Source organism: Molothrus aeneus, chromosome 1 (genome assembly GCF_037042795.1).
Source record: "Molothrus aeneus isolate 106 chromosome 1, BPBGC_Maene_1.0, whole genome shotgun sequence".
Taxonomy (NCBI): Eukaryota; Metazoa; Chordata; class Aves; order Passeriformes; family Icteridae; genus Molothrus; species Molothrus aeneus.
The window spans coordinates 79,200,774-79,222,551 of record NC_089646.1 but is presented as its reverse complement, the minus strand read 5'-3'; the positions used below and the strand labels follow the sequence as shown (position 1 = coordinate 79,222,551).

The 21,778-nt window shown below is 38.3% G+C and overlaps 1 protein-coding gene across 1 annotated transcript in view; it reads left to right on the top strand.

The window, feature by feature from the left end:
* TRIO (trio Rho guanine nucleotide exchange factor) overlaps window positions 1–21,778 on the top strand; it is a 244,294-nt gene that overhangs the window by 71,192 nt on the left and 151,324 nt on the right. The window contains exons 3-7 of the mRNA XM_066559737.1: window positions 3,640–3,754; window positions 7,135–7,327; window positions 7,960–8,472; window positions 11,541–11,663; window positions 19,738–19,929. Of these exons, the coding sequence (XP_066415834.1) occupies window positions 3,640–3,754; window positions 7,135–7,327; window positions 7,960–8,472; window positions 11,541–11,663; window positions 19,738–19,929 (1,136 nt within the window). The remainder of the gene's footprint in view (window positions 1–3,639; window positions 3,755–7,134; window positions 7,328–7,959; window positions 8,473–11,540; window positions 11,664–19,737; window positions 19,930–21,778) is intronic.

Here is a 21,778-nt window from a genome sequence, read left to right as displayed (position 1 = left end):
AGCTTAGAGTGTTAAAGACAATTCAGCTTACGCTTTCACCTGCTAGCTGCTGCTTTTTAAAGAATATCCACCCTAAGCAATTGAGTTACTTTTTCTGGGAGGCTGGAGTTGGTAGCGCTTACCAGTTGAAACTGGTAGATCTAAAGGTAGTGGCCTGTGGTGCAATGAGGAGAGAGAGCATTAAGGGCTGTAGCAGACTATCAACTACTCTTGGTGGCCTTGGAGCCCAGTGATGGCTCTGGAGCTCAGCAGGGGCCTTGGCTTTTGGACTCTGTCTTGTCATTCATCATTCCTTTCTCTTACGGCTGCTGTCTTGGTTTTTTTTTCCTTCTTTTGCTGTGTAACAATCCTCAAAACTCTCTGTTTGGCAAGTGAGTCAGGATGGTCAATACTTGCCTTTCTCCATTAGAATGAAACAATTCTGTTTTTCATCTTATGTCTCACTTAAGAGGGTCATGGAAGATAAAAATATGAATTTCCTTTTAAATTTTGCTTTCTGGCATTGTAGCTTGATGGAATTCAAAGATGCTTTTGCCTCTTTTGACTTTCATTTAGTGTCTGACAGGGAGCATGTAGACAATCTCTAGAGACTTTTACAGCCAGGTTTGGTGTCTTTGGCAAACTCACGCTATCTGTGTTGGAGAGGATAGTGATGAATTTTTGAGTAACTGGTATCATTTATTGTTTTTGTATTTATTTTTGTCTTCTCTTGGCATTCCTTTCTAAGTGATTTTTGAAAAACTCCGTTTAGCAACATGGAATTACAATGAGAAGCTGATTTGAAATGAGAAATTCTGGGCTGAAGATAGTGTTTTTCTGTGTTTCCATGGGACAGGAGAAAACAGTCCACACATCTGTGGTTGAAAACATACATGTGAAATTTAGCTTGCAAGAATCTGTCTGTGCTATTATAGATGTGTTGATAAAGACATCCTACTGGGCTTGAATTTGGTGTTTAGCAATAGTAACATTTTGTTGTCACTGGCAAGGGGTTGGATATAAAATTATATTTTACTATTTGACTACAGCAAGCCTGTGTATTTTTATGGCTGAGATGAATGCATTTAAGTGGAACCATTTACGTCAGATTTTTTGCCTTATATATTAAGTGGATTCAGAATTTCCTGTGTTGCTTACAAAATTAAAAACTATAAACTGACAATTGGGAATCTGAAAATCAGAACAGGATAAAAATACAAACTAAATGCTTAAATAGTTTCCATCCACTCAATCTACATATTGAGTGTGAAGTATTATACATGTAAATTCTCCTACTAATTAATTTAATCATTGAATTACAAGATCATTTAAGTTGGAAAAGACCTTTAAAAGGTCTCAAAGGTCTTTGATTCCAGCCCTTTACCTGGCACTGCCAACTCCACCACTAACCATGTCCCCAAGTGCTGCATCTACACAGCTTTTAAATGCTACCAGGGGTCACAACTCAACTACTTCCCCAGGCAATCAGTTGTCTAATGCTTGACAACTCTTTCGGTAAATAAATTTTTCCTGATATTTAAACAATTCCTGGTGCAACTTGAAGTAATTTCCTCTCATCTTGTCACTTGTTACCTTGTAGAGGAGACCAACACTCACCCCATTGCTGCGTCCTGTTAGGGCATTGCAGAGAGCAATAAGGTGTCTCCTGAGCCTCCTTTTCTCCAGGCTAAACAATCCCAGCTCCCTCAGAGGCTCCTCATAAGCCTTGTTTTCCAAACCCTTCACCAGCTCTACTTCCCTTCCCTGGACACACTCCAGCACCTCAATGTCCTCCTTGTACTAACTGGGCCAAGAACTGAACACAGGATTTGAGGTGTGCCCTCACCAATGCCAAATACAGGGAGACAGTCACTGCCCTGGTTCTGCTGGCCACACTATTGATACAGGCCAGGGTGCCATTGGCCTTCTTGGCCGCCTGGGCACACTTCTGGATGTTGTTCAGGTGCTGTCAGTCAGCACCTCCAGGTCCTTTTCCACTAGGCAGATTTCCAACCTCTGTTTCCCCAGCCTGTATCACTACCTTGGGTTGTTGTGACCCAAGTGCAGGTCCCAGCACTTGGCCTTGTTCAACCTCATAGTACTGAGCTTGGCCCATCAATCCACTCATGCCCAACCTGGCATCACCTGCAAACTTCCTCTTTATTCTTACCCAAACAGTCTTGTCACTGTCATTAAGCTCTAGACAATCATGACACTCCTAACGTTCAGGGCTACCTTGCCAACTCTCCTTCCTTGCCTATCCCTTCTGAAGGGTTTACAGCCATCCATTGCAGCACCCCAGTTGTGCAAATCAACCCACCATGTTTCCATGATGACAGCTATGTCACAGTTTTCCTGCTGCCTAAAGGCTTCCAGCTCCTCCTCTTTGTTGCCCAAGCCATGTTCATTGGTGTCAATGCACTTCAATCGGGCTATTAATTCTGTCACCTTTTTTGGGGCAGAAACCCTAATTCCTACATGACCATTCTCAGGTGCTTCCATGCTTTCTGACACATCTGTATCTCTTACATTTTGGCTGCTGCATGGATCTTTGTTCCTACCTCCTGTGAGATGGCAGACTGAAAGACCTTCCTAGTTCACCATTCCTCAGACACTGGTGTTCTGCCTCCATGCTGATCCCTAGTGAGCATGGCTTTATCAAGTCTAGTCTAAAGGTCTTTCAGTGAGCCCTGATAGTTCCTGTGCAAAAATCCTTTTCCTTGTTTGAGGCCGGTGTACCTCGTCTGTCACCAGCAGGCTCAATATCATGAAACCAACCCAGGATCAGAATACCCAAAAATGTCCCAGTGACACCAGGCTCAGAGCCAGGTATTGATCTGATGGCTCTTCCCATTTCTTCCTTTATCATTCCCTGCAACAAGAAGCACAGAGAAAGCACTCCTGCTCCTCCAACCAGTCATCTCAAGCCTTTCAGGGAGAGACTTCAATCATAATCTCTCTTGATTGTCCTTGGGCTTCTTATTGCAATTTCTTGCTTTTTCCCTGAAGTATGGGGTTAATAATAATGGTTTTTCCCAAGGACCATACCAGGGTAGGAAGCTTTCTCATCACATCTTTAACCTTGGGTGCAGGGAGGCAGCAGGCTTCCTGAAGAAGTTGGCACACTGTGAAGTTTGTTCATTTCAGAAGGGAGTCTCCTATGACAATGATCCATCTGTCTTCAACTACTCACCTCCTCCCTGAGCTCTGTCACTGAGCAGAGGAGCTCTTCTGCCTGGGCACACCTCCCACAGCTGTGCTCTCTGCTGCCATATCACCTAAATACTTGCCTACAAAGTAGCATAATTCTGTATTTAAATTAAATCGTACAATTGCTGAGTCAAAAGTTAAATACATAACAGAGTGCCATTGCTGGAGATGTCACACTACCAGTCAAACTTGAAGGTGACTGTAATGTCTCAAGTGTAATGCTCTGGTTATTCTTAGTTTCATTTTTTTTTGGCATTTGCTTTCTCACTGTAGGAATTGTGGCAATATGCTGATCAATATCCCCAAAATTCAATCTTAAGTTGGTCTCAAAATGGCAATGTTGGCATTTAAGTTGAAATCACTTTTTTAAAAGTAGATACTGAGGACTAGTTCTGCAAAAAGGAATTTTATGTTATGCTGTGAGGTCTTCTAACATTTTTAATTTTTCAGGTGGCAGAGATAAGCGTGGAGGTCCCATTCTAACATTTCCAGCTCGCAGTAATCACGACAGAATACGGCAAGAAGACCTTAGAAGACTAATTTCATATCTAGCGTGTATTCCTAGGTAAGCAATCACCTGTTAACCTCTAAGGCTGCATAACAAAATAAATGGATTATGTTGCAGTACTCCCACAAGAAAGCAGGCTGAGCGAGTTAATAACATGAGCAAATCAATGCCAAGTTTTGTCATTTGCTATTTTCAAATGGCTTTCTGGAAGAGAAATAATTACTCTGCCTTGTAAAAGGAAGGCAGCTGGCAGAAGGGCTGGTGTGCTTTAGCTAAAAGTAGTTTGTGTCTCGGAAATGGCACTGCCACGCCACATTGGTGTCGCTGTGTTGAAGACTGCAAATACAACTCAAAGGCTTTCAGTACATCAACAACTAGAAGCGTGCTGGTCATCCTTCACCATGTGCCTTGGGTGGAGTGCAGTCAGCACAGGACTCCTAACTGTTATTTGTATTTGATAAGTCATAGTGTCCTGATATCGCATGGAAATAATGAGGAGAAAGGTATGAGAAATTGCTTGTAAAGGTCTCAGATAAACCTGTGGAGTCACCTGTGAAAGTACTGATATCATTGCATTATCAGCAATTCAGCCTATGAATTGAGCTGTTTAAACAAATTGGCAGAAGTCAAATCCTGTGCTATTGTGTGTGTGCATATATACACTCCCATATGTATATATATATATATATATACAGTTGTGTATATATATGAGATACTTCAAACAAAGTTATGTATTTTGTGTCTATCTAAAAAAAGTTCCTCCATACAGAACTTTGCTTTCTGTAGTAATCAAGTTGGGAACAAAAAGGATCCTAAGACTCTGACTTTAGGTCCATCTTGGAACCTTCCTGCATTTGTTTCAGACTGGAGCAATGCTGACTGTGCTTGACTCTGTTTGTCTATAACCACAAGCAGCAGTTTTCATTACAGTTGAAAAAAATTCCTTGGATAACATCCCTGAGTTATCCCCACAATATCTTCCATGTTTGTGTAATGGGCTAATTTACTGAGAGTCTTTGCACTTGATATAATCCAATATCAGTTTTTGACTGAGAAAGATGGTTTCATAAAAGTAACTTCAAGGCATCTGTCTGAGAGATTAGATGGCCTCCTTTTTGTAACGTTAACTGGGGGACTCAGGGGACTTAGAGAAAGGAGAACAGGAAGAAGGCTTGAAATTTTTACTCTCAGATTTGAATGGTTGTGCAAATCATCCCACATCATCTAGATGTATTCTCGCCATCTAGAGCTTCAAGTTGCTAGATAAGTTAATAGATAAATATGCATCAAAATGTGTCCAAGAATTTTTTTAGAGATAATTCAGGGCACGAAACAGTCTTTCTCTGGCAAAAGGTGTATGTTAGTTAGCTTAGATCAATAGATATAAAATTAAAAGAAAGTTAGTGCATGTTTTGTACTATTTAAGCATGGCAAACTTTTGAGAATAAAGGGAGTTTTATCAAAAGTAAGACTTCATACAAGTCATGTTTTCATACAAGTCATGTTTAAGGGACTGATTATGCAACTCTAGCTTATTACAAGTCCCAGTTGGTACAAATATCCCCGAACTTTTGGGTTGTCTACTATTTGTTGCACTACTGTTACTTGATGTAGCTCAAGAATCACAGGTATCAGTTGTTTGGCAAGAGATCTAAAAACTTAAGTTGACTCAATCTCACAATTTTACTGATTTTACAATTTATCTGATTTAAAAACACGGCTGAACTTATGTCATCACCACAGAGTGGTGGACAGATATTTTAGTGTAGTTCAGGCCTACCAACACATGACCTGGCTCCCAAGAACAAATCTTGTGATCCTTGACCAAAAGACATTGGGCTTGTGTGAGGTGATGTGGCTCCATGATGGAGCACACAGCCGCACTGTCACATGATGAGGAACCACTTTGGACACCCCAGTAGATGCATGCCTTGTGAATTAGTGGCAAGCACTCCCTGTCCAATCCTCAGTTTGGTAGGATAGGGATGGGCTGAGCAGCACTCCTGCTACCATTTGGCCTTTCAGTGAAGGATCTATTGTTAAGACAGTAGTTGTTTTTTTCCTTGAATTCTGTGACAATTTTAGAAAACATTTTCACCATGGTCAGAAAATTGTAAATTGTAGCCTACATGCATGCCAAGCTAGTTACTACTAATATATTTTGCTTCTGCTATTGCCATTTTTGGCATTCCTATGGGCAGGTGGGAGAGCCAGCATTTATCATGATAAACTAATTTTTTGAAATATTGTGGGATGTTTATTCTCTCTTCGTTTCCATAGCTTTAAACTTTTCAAAGTTAAAAAAACCTTCCCCTTCTGAGGAGCCCATGTTATCACTTTTTCCAGATCTCCTATAGCAGTCATAATCTATCTTTCTGCACTGTGGCCAATAAGACTGAGTAAAATATGCCAGTGAAGCTTCCCTGCCTCTTGGACACTCCAAAAACCTCACCACATGAACTCTAGAATGGCATTTGAATTAGTCACATCCCTGAAAGTGACTCATACTCAAACAATGGACATTTGGTCCTTTTTTGATAGTCTGCTGGGTATGATGCATTAATTCTGAAATGTTTTCCTTCCTATGGTCATACTACAAGGTCACGTAGCAAATTCTGCTGGAAGAAAAGCAGAGTTTCTGGTGGTGGTGGTGATTGTCAGTTTTGATCAGTAGCAAGAACTAAATGTACGGAAGATATTGATGAAAAGAAATTAAATTTTCCATTCTCAGAGGGAGTGCTGGAGAATTTGAGTGTAAGGTCTGTCAACTTTTGGACAACAAAATTGAGCTCAAATTTTGTAGAAACAGATTGATGTGGTTTTCTTCCCAACCATAAAATACTGTGTTGTCCTTTAACTATTCACAAATCAATCCTGTTACAAAAGAAATTGTCAATAAATGGGTGTCTTTCCTCTACAGACTCTTAACTCTCAGATAAAATGGTTCTAAATCTGAGACAGTTTGAAAAAGTTGTGAAGTGGTAGGTAAGAACAATTTGCCATCTTCTGTCTTTTTAGAGGATCCTCTCAATCATTAGAAAGACATGAATATTATCATCAGTCAAATAAGTGTATGTGTGTTCTGAAGAGTAAAATTTAAAGGTACTATATATTGCTGCTTTAGGAAATGGTAGGTTTACTGTGTCTAAGGTGAAGGAGAAACAAGACTGGATGATGAATCATCATGAATATAAGCAGGGAAAATGAAAGTGAAGATAATGGCAGAATATCAACTTAGCAACAGATATAAAGCTATTCCCCACAAGGAGTTTGGCATGGGGTTGAAACAAGTGTCTTGAGAGGTTTGTGAGATTTGCTGTATATGGTCAGCAGTGAGACCCTGAGGAGACCACATTCATTAGACAGTGTGGTGCAGCTGAGGGTTGTGTTGGAAATTGAAACACTTGCTTGATAACCTTTCCTTCTGTTTTCTGCAGTGAGGAAGTATGTAAACGAGGATTCACCGTCATTGTAGATATGCGTGGGTCAAAATGGGACTCCATAAAGCCTCTGCTGAAGATTTTACAGGAATCCTTTCCATGTTGTATTCATGTTGCACTGATAATCAAGCCAGACAATTTCTGGCAGAAACAGAGGACTAACTTTGGCAGCTCTAAGTTTGAGTTTGAGGTAATTTCCCCTATGGTATACAAATTTATATTTATTTTGTGGTTTTAAATGTTCTCACTAATGATCAGCACCTTGAAAACTCTCAGATAAATTATATTTTGGCTGAAAGGAGAGGAACTTTAGACCACTGCTAGAAGAAATGTGGTTTTCTTCATGTATTTAGGCTAGGTAGTTGTGTATGTTGTTGTTTATATTCTTTTGGTAAGCTCAAGAAAGATTGAATTAGGTTTTCCCCCCTAATGATAAAAACTTAGGTTTTGTCTCTTTGTTATCTTAGTTTGCATTGTGGTCATATTGCAATCTCCAGAATCCAGAGGAAATCAACTGAATGAACCTTGCTGTTATCCTCCTGCAGCTTTGCAATATACAAAGTCAAAACTTAAAACAGTAATCAGAAGAGTGGTTGCTGTTTTGTTCTTATATGTAGTGAGGTAAGAAAGAAATGTGGGAAAATAGCTGCAAGACCTCCTGTCTTCTGCTGATCTGAATTGATACTTGAAATGTGTGAGAAAAGTTGTCATGTGGAATTCATGAGCAAAATTATTAACTCTTACGAAAAAAAAAGCAAAAACTTGAAATTTGAAATTCATTTCAGTAACAGCATTTTTTTCTTTCCATTTTTATTTTTTTAGACAAATATGGTGTCTCTGGAAGGCCTTACCAAAGTAGTTGATCCTTCTCAGCTAACCCCAGAATTTGATGGCTGTTTGGAGTACAACCATGAGGAGTGGATAGAAATCAGAGTTGCCTTTGAGGACTACATTAGCAATGCAACCCATATGCTGTCCAGACTGGAGGAACTGCAAGATATATTGTCAAAAAAGGAAATGCCTCAGGACCTGGAAGGTGCTCGCAATATGATAGAGGAGCATTCACAATTAAAAAAGAAAGTCATTAAGGCCCCTATCGAGGACCTTGATGTGGAAGGACAAAAGCTGCTCCAGAGGATACAGAGCAGTGATAGCTTTCCCAAAAAGAACTCTGGGTCAGGGAATGCAGACTTACAGAATCTTTTACCCAAAGTGTCCACCATGCTGGACAGGCTGCACTCAACACGGCAGCATCTGCATCAGATGTGGCATGTGCGGAAATTGAAATTGGACCAATGCTTTCAGCTCAGGCTGTTTGAGCAGGATGCTGAAAAGGTAAGGATTGGGCAAGGAGACTGTAAATGGCTGATACTTGATGGGCTTGAAAGAAGTAGCAAGGGTAACTGAAAATAGTAATTTTTGTCTTTGGAGTTAATCACTAGCCTTTTAATGAGAAATAAGGGACTTGTTGATTGAGAGGCTCTCAGGGTCTTCTGGAGTAAGGGGCATGGGATAGTACTTCTAAGCTGTAAGGAAGCTCTTACCAAAGAAAATTGTAACTGCTAATGACTTCAAAGTGCTTATTTTGTTAAACATTTTTTCCAGGCAGATGCTTTTGTATGCAGCAAGTAAAGAAGAATGCTGTATACTTTATAAATACAGCTGATTACAGACTACATTGGTCTTCTTTTGAGTGAGCTTTGGGAAGTGAGTGACAGGCAGTCAACAAAGCCTGAAGAGGCTGACATGGGGAACTGCTTCATTGATGCAGGGTTTGAAGTCCCAGGCTAAAAACTGATGTATCTCTTCTGACAGTGCATATGTCATTAACAGGGAACTGAGTGATTTCAGAATGTTTCGGGCTAACCAGTCCCTTCAGATGAGAAAGCCCTTGATTGTCATGGAATTTGAAGAGGAAGTATGGCAGGCAGATCACTTTTAGATGAACTCAAATTAGATCTATTTTCATGTAGAATGGTTTTGCAATCTCTTATTATTGACTTGTTACCATGGAACAAATAGCTTTAAGGAAGGGTGGGGATTTTTTCTCTGGGAGTAGTAGTAACTAGACTATGCAGTCAAGTGATAAGTATGTTTTTTCTCAGAGCTTGAAGTACTCAGATTTCTTGAAGTATTTTACATAAGATTGCCTGAACTGTGTGAGACCAACAGTCCATGTTAAACCAGTGTTCTGCTCTCCAGCAGCTGTCACTAGCAGATGCATAGGGAAGAGTAAAAGCAGAACAAACATATAAAAACTTAACTTCTTCTTGCTTCTTTATTTGTGTTCTTCACCCATACTTTCCCTTACCCTCATCATTGCAACTCAAGGACTTTGTTTACACTACTGTAATGCTTTCCACTGTGTTTAAAAAATAAATAATTTTTTTAAAGTACCATTTAAAAGAAATGTTTTCTGGATAGTATAGCTGAAAATAGTAGGGACATGTAGAGAGTTGGAAAAAAGATGAAATTATTATCTATTTCTAAAATTATTTAAAAAATAATGCAAGCTGTTGCTCTAGTGTTGCTCTTTCAGACCCAAATGCATTTTATCAACCTTGCAGTCATTTCATTACAGCATTAATTTTTCTGCATTATAGCATATCTTTCAGTACCATGTGAGCACCATCAAAATACATTTTGTTAATTTTCTCATATTTTATCAAATTGATTACATAACCTGGGTTTTAACACACTTCTTGTGAAATACTTGAGCCTGTAGGATTGACCTCTGTCCTGCCATGTGGTTGCATAAGCTCCTATCAGTGTTTTCTATGTTTCTGATTCTATATTAAAGTCTATATTGAATGAACATATCTTTCTTTTAAAACCAAATATTAGGCACCTCAAAATGAGGTTGACAGCAGCTATTATACCTGGGACAGGTTTTCTCTCATTAGCCAGTAAAAAAGATTAAAAAGAAGGTTTGTGTAGTATCACAACTCACTTTTGGATTTAGACCCTGGCCTTAATCTACTTGCAGCCTGTATTTTTACTGCTTGTGTCAGATTAGATTTCACAGCTCATGACGTTTTTATCAGTGTAGGCCTGTATTTTACTGAAATGTGGGAAAGGATGGGATCTTTGTTGGAAAGAAAAAGGGTATTGCATGGGGAGAAATAAACATGTTCTTTTTGGAGGACTTGCTCAATTCAGTACAAGAATTTTGGACTGGTTCAGAAGAAGAGAATGCAAAAAAGGGACAAGGTGGGAGGGAATCTGATTGAAATTGCCCCTTTAAGCATCTGAAGGCAGCAAATTCAAGTGACCTAGAGGAGGATGGTCACAAGCAGTACCAGTGTATGTTTTGAATAATGTTCTAACACATTTTCACTGAGTTCTAGGTAAGAAGCTTCAAATTTTAGGAGTGTATCATCAACTGTCTCAGTTACCTAAACTTCAAAAGTTTGGTTTACATTTCTTACCATATTGTGGTCTGCTTATAATTTGGTTTGTCATGGACTTGGGACAAATACTGGATTTGATAATGTTGTTCTCTTAGCCAGCATATTTGGAAAGCTCTTTAAATGGGTACTTCCTGCTTACTGCTGCTGTTTTTTCCTGGAAAATCTATTTCAGCTTATCCAGAGAGCAGGTGGTGTGTCTCTTTTGCTCAGATATAGCAAAGATTTCAAGACCATTATGAGCAGGTGGGGTGTTAAACAGCTCTTTGCTGCGTTACCTGGTCTTTGAAAATTTTGTCTTCCAGTGCCACTGTTAACATACCTGTGTGCCTTCATTGATGGCTGTTGTCATATAAGGTTCCTCCTAAAATTTTTTTGAATATTAAAATATTCCTTTTTTTCTTTTTAAAAACAAGCATATTTAAAGATTTTTCTTAAACTTCTCTGGAGGAAGGTAACTCTGTGCTCACATATACTTTTAATAATTCATCTAGAAATAGAATATTTGTTTTCAAATCTGCTGTAAACTTATGAACTAAAAATATTAAACTAGCTGCTGAAGTACTTGATCAGCATGAAAGAATTTATATTTAATTTCCATGAGTTGCCATTTTCATTCTAAACTGCTAAGCTGCTGATGTCAATAAGTGCTGACACTAGAGAATGTATAAGCTTGGCAACTCAGGGCTGTGCTCCAAGTCTGTTTGTTTACTATGACTTCTTTGTAATAATGAAGTTTGTGATTATGGCATTACAGTAGCTTGTTGAGATAAACACCTATAGTAAAGATAACAGTTACAGCCTGATCCAAAAAGACAGGTTTCAGCAATGATTGAGTTAAAATATACAGTAACTTACAATGGAAAGAGCATCAGTGTTAATTTTCATGGCCTTAGACTCTATATTCTGTGTTCATAGGTATCTTGCATTACTTGTCTATGATTTCTGCCATTACAAATTATTGAACTTTCTTCTTTCCTTAATATTTTTGTGTAGATGTTTGACTGGATCACACACAACAAAGGTCTGTTTCTGAACAGCTACACAGAGATTGGAACCAGTCACCCCCACGCGATGGAACTTCAGACACAGCACAATCACTTTGCCATGAACTGCATGGTAAGGACAGGCCTCCCTGCACAGATGTGCTGGCTGTTTTTTCTCTGTTAAGGTAGAATTTGTAAGTTCATAAACACAGATCATCCCTTCTTTACAAGTAGTGGGAATTTGGTTTTGAGCAGTGAGGTTATAAAACACAATGGAGGAAAATAAAAGGTACAGAGGAAGTGTAATAAAGCAACAAAATTGTTTTGACAAATGGCAGTGTTCAGCATGACCACAGCACCTCTCAAATATAAGTGTCCAAGCTTCTTGAACCTGGGATGTGTGTCTTTGAGTACTACCTTGGGTCTTGTACAGAATTTCAGAGAATCATGTGTAATACACATTTTAGCTTTCCATTCTGAAAGAAATAGCTCTAAGGATCTTCTGAAGAGATATCAACTCAAGCAAAAAGTTCTGAGAAGAAACTGAGCCTGGTATAATAATTGTCCATGGTTTCAAGAAGATATTTCTCATTTTTGGCACAGCAGAATGGATCTAAGATATTTTTTTTTGTCAAATATGATCAGTAGGCTATAAAAAATTTGGATTTTAACTGGCAATGAGAGAAAGTTGTTTACTTTCAGTTTAATGAATTGCTGTTTGAACATGAGAACAAAATTCTGAAGTACATTTTAGATCCTTAACACATTGTAGGTGTTTAAATAACCTTGGGAGTCTGGGCCTAAGTCCAGTTCCTGTTTGTTAGATCAATGAAGGAAGAACACTACCAGTTTTGTTACAAATTAACATTCTTGGCAGTCCAAGGATGGGAATTGAATTAAAATATGGCTGAAATAATGAACTCTTGCAAGGGGATTTTTTGGTAGAACAGGAAAGTGGCAAAATAAACTTACCTAGGTTATGTGTCTTGCAGAAATTTTGGAAAAACTAGTAAGGTAGCTCTTGTGTATCGTGTAGCTGGAGGTAAGACAATAGGAGACACTGTTAAAGCAGACACTATTTCTTCTTTTGCAACTCAGATCTGTTTCCAAAAGTTTAAAAGAATTAAAATCAATATGAACTGTCTAAAAAGAGTAAAGCAAATGCCACTGAACTTGGCAATTAAGTTATGTAACATCATATATGGTTTTGACCATTAGGTTTGGTTCACAGCATGGGGAATTGCTGCCTTATGGAGCACCTTGTTGTTGTTGTTGTTCTTCACTGCTCTGCATATGAAGTAGAGCAGAAAGAAACAAAGGATGACAGTAGGTGTCATTGACATGAGATGACTTTTGGAACATAGTAATTTGAGTGGCCTTCCACACAATTCTTGGGGTTGCATTCTAAAGGTTAAATTCTTCTCCTGTCCTCATATTAGTCACTTTTCTTCAAACTGGGTGACTTTTTTATTATTTTTCCTTCTTTTAGACTGTTCAGATGCTATCAACAGTAGGAAGCACTTGAGCAATGCAGCATAATCCTTCCTGCTCTGTGTTTGCTATTAGTCTTTTCCTGTTAATCTCTCCTTTGCCTTCAGTTGTCAAATGCATTAATTATAGGGGATTTTTTTCTCAGCCTGCAAAATGTTTTCTTAAAACTTAAAAGGCGCAGCTTAAATTTGGGGTAAATTAACCTATCCAAACATTCAAAAGGGTAAAAACAAGCTGCATTTTTTTCTGTAGCATAGCCCCCCCAGCAGGGGTTTTCTGCCATGGAATAGGAAAATGTAAATTCAGTGTGATTGGTCCCTGATTTTGATTTAAGCAGCACTCGGATTATCTGGGTTTTATTTGGTTAAATGGCAAAAGCCTTTCATATAGATTAAGGGCAAAGATTAAACTGAATGTGACATAAAAAATGACGTGAACTGATTGAATTTTGGCAGGCCTTATTTTTCATTAGCTTTCAACTGGAAAAATGTGGGGCAGTCTTAACTCCTGCAACCATGTTCAGTTTCACCCTGACCACTCTGCAATATGCTGTGTACTTAACAAGTTGCTGTTTGTTCACTCTTCCTGTCAGTGTAACTCGTCAGTAATCAAAGTGCATTTAAGGTGTCTTGTGTGAGTGCTCTAACATCAGAAGTGAAATTTCACTTTTAACCTGTCTGCAACCATGTGAAGTGATTCACTGGGATGGAATAGAGGGAGGGAGAGAGACAACTATGTATAAGCTTTATTTATTGCAGGAGATTTTCGAGACTTTTCATTGTTTCCCTAATTGGACCTTAATAGATCTTGCCTTCTAGTCAATTTTCTTATGCTCACTTGAGATAGGGAAGAACTATTTGAAGGATAAATGCTCCCCAAGCAACTAAATGCAACTGCTTGCACATGCTCATGGCTTAACTCTGATAATTGATGTTGCAGCTGCTTTTCCCAACACATTGTTGTTGTTGCAGGGCACATGCTCCCCTCCACAGCAGGTGCTACCCTCTGTCAATAGCTGGGTCTCTCATGTCCTCTTCCTCCCCAAGCAGCAGTTTGTTTCCAAGAGGTGGAGGGCAACTTCTACAGCTGCTTATGCCAAACTTGGCTGAGAAAGAGTGATGACCTTTGGGTGAAAAGCCAAAATTTTGATCTGGTCTTCCAGTCTGAAGCAAGCCACCTGGATGTAAACCATTGTGAAAGCTACTTATTTCCTGTCATGAACAAGAGTTAGTTACATCCAGGACAAAGAGGATTTGCTGAGTTTTTAAAAAAAAAAATTCTTGTAATGGCTTTGTGCCATTTTTAGAATGTTGGTTTTCAGTAAGAAGAAAAAATAGTTGGAAGTGTTAAACTAAATGCTATAAAACAAAAAGGTAAAGAATACATCTGGGGAGGAGATTTAACTATACTTTCACCAGTTTCATTAGCAAATGGTATATCTAGGAATCTTTTGTGTTTCATGTTGTTGCACTTTACAAGGTAGCAAGAATAAGTTCATGCAAGTCTTAAGCTAATACACAGACTGGGTTCTCACTGCAATAAATCTGTCCAGAGAAAATCTGGATAGGTGTAGTGCTGTGCATTAAAGAGGGACATATATATGGTTGCCATGGATTAACACACAGGTTGATGTGGCTAAAGGAACTAATGACTGAAGGATAATTCCCATGTAGGAAGGATAGATATGTGACTTCCTGTTATTGAATTTGAGAAGCTGTGCACTGACAGAAGTCAAGGCTGTCTCTTTATAAGGCAAGTAGATTCCATAACTGTAGGGAAAAACAAAATTTCAGTGATTCTGCTCTCTGAAAATGAGGATGGATTTTCAGTACAATTTTAAAGGTCTACTTTCAGCAACAGTAAATTGCTGTTGTCAAGTCCTGAGATTTATTTGAGTTAAGCAATACTCAGTTTCAGCTTGACGTTCCTATTTGGGTGACTAAACCAATGCTTCACTTCTCAAAACAAGTTTTTAGCACCTTGTAAGGGAGAAACTTTCAAATAAGGCATCATAGGAGTTACAAGTACAAAAATTATATATTGAGTTTTTAAACAGCAAGAATAAAGTACCCATGATTATATGATTAGTCTGTCTTGTATGGAAAAGTGGAAAAGACTGATTTTGTGTCTGTCCATTCTTTTTCCTGCCATTTTCTATACATCTGCTGAGACACAAGGAAGACAAGAAGTCATGTGAAATATGGGTAAGGAGGAGGATGTTGTCTGCTTGAACATTTTCTGCTCTTTTTGCTAGATCAGATGGCCTTGCTTTCATTACAGTTTAACTGTGCCTCTCCTTGCACTGAGGAGGGTTAAAATGCTTGAAGAGTGATGCAGGCTAAATGAAACTTTGTTTGGAGAAAGCTGACACATGCTACTATTAAAGGATGTGCTATGACTGCTTCTTGTCTCAGTGTTGATAGGACCATGAGTAAAAGTTACATTTGTTAACTATAATCCAAAAACTCCTATCTCAATTGTAGGCATATTGCTAAGTTGATTAATGTTCTCAGAACAGGCTGTTTGCATACACCAGAACATTTTATCAAGGTAGTAATCAAATCCTGAATGATATCCAAAAAGAGAGTGTCAGAGATGAACACTGGTGAGAGCTTTGGGATGTTAAAATAAAAGTATGAGCACAACAATTGAATATCCCCAGGTTTGCAGAGTTAAAAAGATGTCTTGCTCAAATCCAGCCACAGGGACTGGTACAAATGAAAACATGAAGAAAGTCAGGTGAGGTAAACTCACCTTTATCTTAGAGGTAGTGTAATTATTTCCTCCTCCTTTGTACTGCTCACATATTTCACCCCTGAGATTCTTTTTACTTTAAATATGTGTTTTTGTAACTATACAGATTTGTCTCTTGAGATAGACTAGAGCACCATGTGAATTCTAGACTGCCCTTGGTTCTCAGGATTTGGGCAAATGAGAGCAAGACCACAGGTGTACATCCCTAAGAGAATCTTTATGGTGCCTGAACAGTTAATGCTTCGACACAATGTCTGGATGCCACCAGCCTGAGAATAGACTGAAAAGGTAAAATGAGTTCAGGCTATTTTCAGCTTCTGAGGAGCACTCCAAAGTCAGCAAGACTAAATAGAACAGGCTAACTGTGCAATCCTTAAGAGGGAAGAAGCAAGTAAACAGATTTTAAAAAGCAGTCAGTTACTGAGGTGTTAATACAGCAATAAGTATGTTCATGTTAATGAATCACAAACTAAGGGAACAGACAGTGGTGTTACTGAAATGAAGCAAATCTTATTTCACTCTTGGTACTTATTAGGGTAGCTGAACTTGAGATTTTTAAAGAAAATGCTCTGATTCAGTTGGTCCTACTAGAGAACTAGGTCCAGTTTAGAGCCCCATGCTTAGTGCTGTAATGGGAAACATACATGAAAGCGATGTGGCTGTAGGGAGAGTTTGGAGGCATGGGCATTTACTATGATTAAGTAAAGGTGAGAGAAAAGTAAAGAAGGAAGGAAAGTAATGCTGGTGTTGGACTATATAGTCTTGCAGTAAGATTCCTCAGGTCCACTGCGAAAAATGTTGGAAAGAAATTAGATATTTGAAGAAAGTTGGAGTGAAATTATGTTGCACATGTTCCAGTGCTGATAGCAGTATTTAAATTGGTTACCTGTGAATATTTAGAGGATCCTTGTAGTTGAAGAACATGTTAAACACTTTCCTTAATTGCCGCTTGGATGTTGCCAAGTTTATATTTTTTCAAGGGAATAGATCAGGTTTTACCTTAGTTGTCCCACATCCCTTGTTGTTGAAGTTTGTATTCCCAAACTGACAATTTACTCTTGCTCCAAAAATACGACCAGAAGAAATGTTAAGAGAACGTGTAAATCATTAAAGCAGGTGTTAATTCATACATTAATACTACACCAAGTTTTGGTGGTCATTTATTTGTGTGTGAGGTGGCAGATGGTTTGAAAATGCCATTGCCTAATTGATGGTATCACAGTAAAATAGTTCAAGCTCACTACAGTCTATATAGAGGTGCCAGTTATGATGCTTATGGACCATGTCAGTGAGTTTGATTGCATTTAAAACTGAATGCCTTATAGTCTCTGTGTCAGAAAACTGAAAACTGCTGTTGGAAATCTTGGAGCTAAACAAACATTTTCTCAACGGATCTGGGAAAATCAGGAAATAAAGTGGAACTTTCAGGTCACCTGCCTGCTTTATTTTGTGTGTGCGTGGCATAAGTTCAGGTAGCTGATAGGCTGTCACCTTTATTTTTCCTGTGTGTTTGCCTTTCAGGCACATGCCAAAGAATAACACAGCTCAGTTAGGCAACTAATCTGTATTGCTTTGCTGAGCAATGCCTTTTTTTTTATTTGTATACTCTCTTAAGAGGAGAAATCTTCAATGAGGAACTTTCCAGATATCGTAAGGTGTCCTTTCCGCTTCTGGCTAAAAAGCATTTTAGAGAAGACAATCACGCTAAGTACGCTTGTATCGTAACTAAACACTTTATAATGCAGTGACTGAAATTGTTACCTTTTAAGTCTTGTTACAATAATTGTGTGTTACACAATTAAAGAAATGCAATCTTGCAGTCCCCTTTCACCTTTGAGGCAGTTGATACACATGTAGAAGCTGCAGGTGGTGTAAATGAGGTCACTGAAGAACACTATATCAGTTATTGCGTCCTAGCTGTTGCTTCTTTAACTAAAGCCAGGTTGTAAATGCATACAATAAATAAGATACCGGTCTCTGGTAAATGAGCAACAGCTCACTTGTAACAGTGTTTCTTATCTCTCAAGCAGTGTGCAAAATATGCAGTTGTCTTATAATAATGACACTGGAATTGCCTGTCCTTGTAGGAAATGGAACAAAATTTTTTGACCTTCAAAGGTGAATTAAAGACAGTCTGATTGTAGTGAGTTGCTATTAGAGATTCTTTTCCTCCTTAACTAAATCTATTTCATTTGAGTCATTTCATTCTAAAATGAATGAAATGACTCAAATGAAATAGAGTTAGTTAAAACTTCGGTAGATATATCACACTTAAAACTTCGTAGATATATCATGTAGTGAGGTAAAAGGTTCAGATTATTGTAAGTTGTTTTTTTCGGTTTTTTTGTTTGTTTGTTTTGAGGCAAGGAGTGTGGTGTACATAGCTTGGAAAGCGTTCAACTGTCAGCATTTTAATTCATATTCATACTGCTATAGGCTGTATTCGTCCAGACGTGTGAAGCCTGATTGCCATGGGAAAATGAATGCATGTTAACCACAGCTCAGTTTCAATTTGTTTTTCTTCATGTTTATAGTGCTGTGTTCATTTTTAACTGCTGTTTCAGAATTTCCAAAATTTATTATGTTACAGAAAGAGTTCAAATGGCAGTCTACTATAGCCTTTATTCTTTTCTCTTTTGGCACTTTTTTCTTCTCACAACTGTAAAGACCATCTAAGGGCTTTCTGTATTCGTTTAGCAGTCTTGCATTTATGCTACATACACTTTTAGTAGGCCTAAATGCTCTCCAGTCTTTTAAAATTTATTGGAAATAGCAGATTTGTAGTCTGTACGGTTGTTTGGCTGTGCTTAAAAAGTAGAGCATAGATGTGTGGGATAATGTAAAAAAGTAAGAGGTAGTATTGTGCAGAAAGGAAAGACAATCAACTGTTGTGCTAATTTAGTGAGCAGAGCAGCCTGAGCTGTAAGCTGTGTCAGGTGTGCTCCTGCTTGCATACATGCATACTGTTTACAATCAATAGGGATCTGTCCTAATTGCCACTCAGATGGGTCTGGACAGTGAAGCTTGGAGGAGCTGTAACACTTGCTCCAGCCAGTCAGTGTCAAGCTCTGGGCAATGGCTGGATGCCAGCAGGTCATGGTTCCACCTGACTTGCTCAATGTCTGGTGGTTGGACTAGGTAATCTCCAACCTCAACAATCCTGTGATTCTAGGAACTTCATTCTAGATGTATGGGAGTCTGCCCAATTTGAAGAAAGCATCAACTCCATATTACACGTATGTAGCTCTGAAAGAGTTACTCAAAAAGTTTTTGGTGGTAAAAACTTTCATTCTTGTTTTACTTCATGGGAATCAGAAACTCTTGATTGAAAATTAGATTGCCTAAGAGCCATCAATGACTTATGCCAGTATGCTAGAGAATACTTCTGATCTTGGTCTTTGTCTAATTTTGAACGCTAGTTCTAAGGCAGCATAGCAGCAAGAAAATAAAATGTAAAACTGTTAAACTTCTTGTAGCTCAGAATTCTTTATTTTGTTTCTTTAAAAGTTACTTTTGAAGTTGATATAAAGGTTCACAGATGTTGCACACTTGCATATTGTGGATGGATCAAGAACTTAGTAATGATACTTCAATTTTCCTATATTGTGTGTGTCTGACTATCTTGTTGACTTGAATGTCTGTAAACATTTTTATTCAGGTTGTTGTAAAATATGATTATTTCTTGCTCTTTATTGTAATAATGTGTCTTCATATAATATAAATTGGCTTAAGCTGATTGTTAACATGAGTTTTAGACTGATTATTTAAAGTCATCATTCTCACTTGTCAATTATGGATAGGCTGCTACATTATACACCTAGATGCCAAAGTTTGGCATGCATAAGCTTACTGAATGAAACGACTACTGATCAGTACTGTAATAAAGTAGAACTTTTTAGGAATATGCTTCTGTATTTAATTGGTGTGGTGACTAGAACTAATTTTCCCCTCCTTCTCCACAGAATGTGTATGTAAACATAAGCCGCATCATGTCAGTAGCAAGCCGCCTGATCGAGTCTGGTCATTACGCTTCACAGCAAATCAAACAGATTGCCAGTCAGCTGGAACAGGAATGGAAGGCATTTGCTGCAGCCTTGGAAGAACGTAGCACATTACTGGACATGTCCTCCATCTTCCATCAAAAAGCCGAACAGGTTAGTAAATGGGGAGAGCATCAACAAAAGTTTATGTCCTGGAATGGGAGTTGTGCAGTTTGTTTTTGCTTTGGAGAAAAGTGCAAAAAGTGATTGAAAAGGTTGGCAAGAAAGCCAGAATATTTATTTCTGCCAATTTCAATACTCAAACAAAACTTTGTTCTCCTCAGTTTAGCCCATTGGCCTTAAATTTTCCATGGCTTTGCCTACATCAGTGCAAGATGAAACAACCAAATTAGCTATATGAATAAAATGAAGTGGACTGAAATGCTTAAGTATATAAGGCTTTTAAGTATCTATATAATGCCTTTTCTACATCTAGAAGCTTTCACTTCTTCTACTGTCCTCACCATTCAACTCCCATCAGTCCTTGAGTGTCAAGATTTAACTCATGATAATTGCTTTTAGAAAGCATAAGTTGAAGTGGCCTGAAAGTTGAGAAGTTAATTAACTGCCTTCTGAATCTGAAATTGTGGTGGGAGAAGTTTACTTAGTATTCCATAGGAGATTCCTGCTATGCTAAAAAAATATTTTAGCTTTAGGCCTATACCAATTATTTTAATTAAGTCATTAACCATGTGTAACTGCCAGAGAAGAGGTATATGCAGGGGAAATAGGAATAAATATCCCCAAATTAATAATCTTAATGGCAAAAGCATGTTTTGTCCTCAAGGGAGTTCAGTTCTGAAGGAGTTGCTGTGTGTGCGCAGTTGAGTCACCCACTGATCTTGTAGAGTGTCTGCTCTGGGCATCCCTGGTGTGTTCGGAGAGCAGAGGTTCTTGGATGGGTATAGGTGATGTACTGTATGTAGATACTTTTCTTTCATTTTGCCTTGCTAAATTATATCCAAGGAAAGGTCTCATGTCAGATATAACTTTAATTTGGAATGAATGAAGGAAGCATTTGGGCACTGGAAACTTCAGAAACAGAGAGAGGCAGTACAGTTCATATTAAGATATTTTTTCACTGATTTCTACTTCATGGATATTTAACTTGATAAATGTCTAGACATTAGAAATGGGAGTGTATTAAGATGCAAACTTTCATTATGTTAGTGGTGGCACTGGCTTCATGTCCTTAGACAGACTAATATAATAAAATGATGTCACTGCAACAGGTCCTTTCAGCTGGTTTTACAGAAAAGCTACATAAAAATGAGAATGAAGAATTGTCTTCTGATAGAAAAGTTGGCAGTCAGCTTGCAGCTTTTGATAGACACAGTTCAGTACCTTGTCAATGTTGATGCTTTTCTAATTACTTGGGTCATTTGGGTTTGCATTTAAGCCTTTGAGCTGTACTTGTAGGAGAGAGATGAATGAAGTTTGAACAGGTAGGTATACCTTGACTCAAATGTGGTTAATAAATTATGCTCATCAGAAGTCAAGGGATTTAATTTTTTGTGTGATTGTGTGCTGGGCAACTATTGCAAGGGTCAGTGTTACCTTCTTTACTACTAAATATAAGTGTAAACAGACGTAAAGATAAAAATGAGAGAAAATAGTGCAACATCTGCTGGGATTAATGTACTTTTATTTGCTCCTCCTTGCAGTTTTCATTTTATGATGAGCTGTGATGGATTGCCCTAGTTGATTTGTAAGATACCTGCCTGTGATATATTAGCTGTTCCATTAACAGTGGAGAGCAAGTTCAAGGATAGAGGGTTTGGAATGTGAGGAATGACCCCTTTAGAGACTGGTGACGCTTGACCTACATAAAAAAGATTAAAATGTAGGCAGCCCAAGGAAAAAACTCACCCTTCTTGAATGCATGTTTTCTCTTGCAAGTGACAGATAAGTGTCACTGCCTCCTGTCAGGCACAGTGAAGGCTGTACCAGCTATCAGGGCCTG